This window comes from Propithecus coquereli, unplaced genomic scaffold (genome assembly GCF_000956105.1).
Source record: "Propithecus coquereli isolate 6110/MARCELLA unplaced genomic scaffold, Pcoq_1.0 Scaffold596, whole genome shotgun sequence".
Taxonomy (NCBI): domain Eukaryota; kingdom Metazoa; phylum Chordata; class Mammalia; order Primates; family Indriidae; genus Propithecus; species Propithecus coquereli.
This window is the reverse complement of record NW_012151907.1, coordinates 279,480-280,577: the sequence shown is the minus strand read 5'-3', so window position 1 is coordinate 280,577 and position 1,098 is coordinate 279,480. Positions and strand designations below refer to the sequence as shown.

The following is a 1,098-nucleotide window of genomic DNA, read 5'->3' as shown; positions in this document are numbered from 1 at the left end:
GCTGTCACTCACCTTGCTCATCGTACTCCCAGCCGAACTTCTTCGAGTCACGCAAGGCCTGCCCCAAAAGGGCGGCCTGATGCATCAGTTTCTTCGGGATACAGCCGACGTTGACGCAGGTGCCGCCAACACCTGAGAAAGACAAACAGCTGTCCTGTTTCCTCGGCGTGTGTGTGTGTGTGTGTGTGTGTGTGGTTTCACACGCCTGCACAGCGTCATTATAGTCAAACACGTGTGACAAGCTTGAATGGAGGTGGGGACGGCGCCTCACTCCGAAACGATCGCGCAAGCGATTAATCCGAACTTCCTAACCAAGGAGTCACGGCGGAGACCCAGGGCTGAGCAAAAGCGGGGATGTGAAAAGTTTTCTGGGGACACGGTCCGCAACTTTGACTTGAATCTGATCTACAAAGGCATCGGAACGCTATTCGATTAATTACACATGTACGGCACCGAGGGCCGGAATCTCGGCTCCCGGCCTTTGACTCTGTTCCAAGAGTCCTTCTCGGAGCCAACGGTCCCCTGCAAGCGGCCTAGTGCCACCTACTCTGAGCCTTGAACGACAGAAAAGAGATCGTGCAAAACAGAGAGCCCCTTTGCAGGATTAGGAGTCCAGCTTTCCCTCCTTCGCCGCGGTCTCTTTTGTTATGCCAGGTAAGGAGGATTATTTCGGGACAGGAGAGGGGAAAAAGAGGAGGGAGAGAAGGCAGAGGAAGAAGAGAAAACACAAGCGCACACACACACAAGAATATCACGAGAAAAATCAAGGTGGATTACAGCTTTGGTATATAAAATTCGAGGCTAAAACTTTTTAAGTGTGAATTAAAAAAAAAAAATGATTTTTGGCCGGGCGCGGTGCTTCACGCCTGTAATCCCAGCACTCTGGGAGGCTGAGGCGGGAGGATTGTTTGAGCTCAGGAGTTCGAGACCAGCCTGGGCAACACAGCAAGACCCTGTCTCTGCTAAAAATAGAAAGAAATTAGCTAGACAACTAAAAATATATAGAAAAAAAAAAATTAGCCGGGCATGGTGGCTCATGCCTGTAGTCCCAGCTACTCAGGAGGCTGAGGCAGGAGGATCGCTTGACCCCAGGAGGTG

At 51.2% G+C, this 1,098-nt stretch overlaps 1 protein-coding gene across 1 annotated transcript in view; it reads right to left on the bottom strand.

The window, feature by feature from the left end:
* LOC105822098 (thioredoxin reductase 3-like) overlaps window positions 1–1,098 on the bottom strand; it is a 34,718-nt gene that overhangs the window by 27,885 nt on the left and 5,735 nt on the right. Inside the window, exon 2 of the mRNA XM_012659036.1 lies at window positions 13–132. Coding sequence (XP_012514490.1) covers window positions 13–132 — 120 coding nt within the window. The remainder of the gene's footprint in view (window positions 1–12; window positions 133–1,098) is intronic.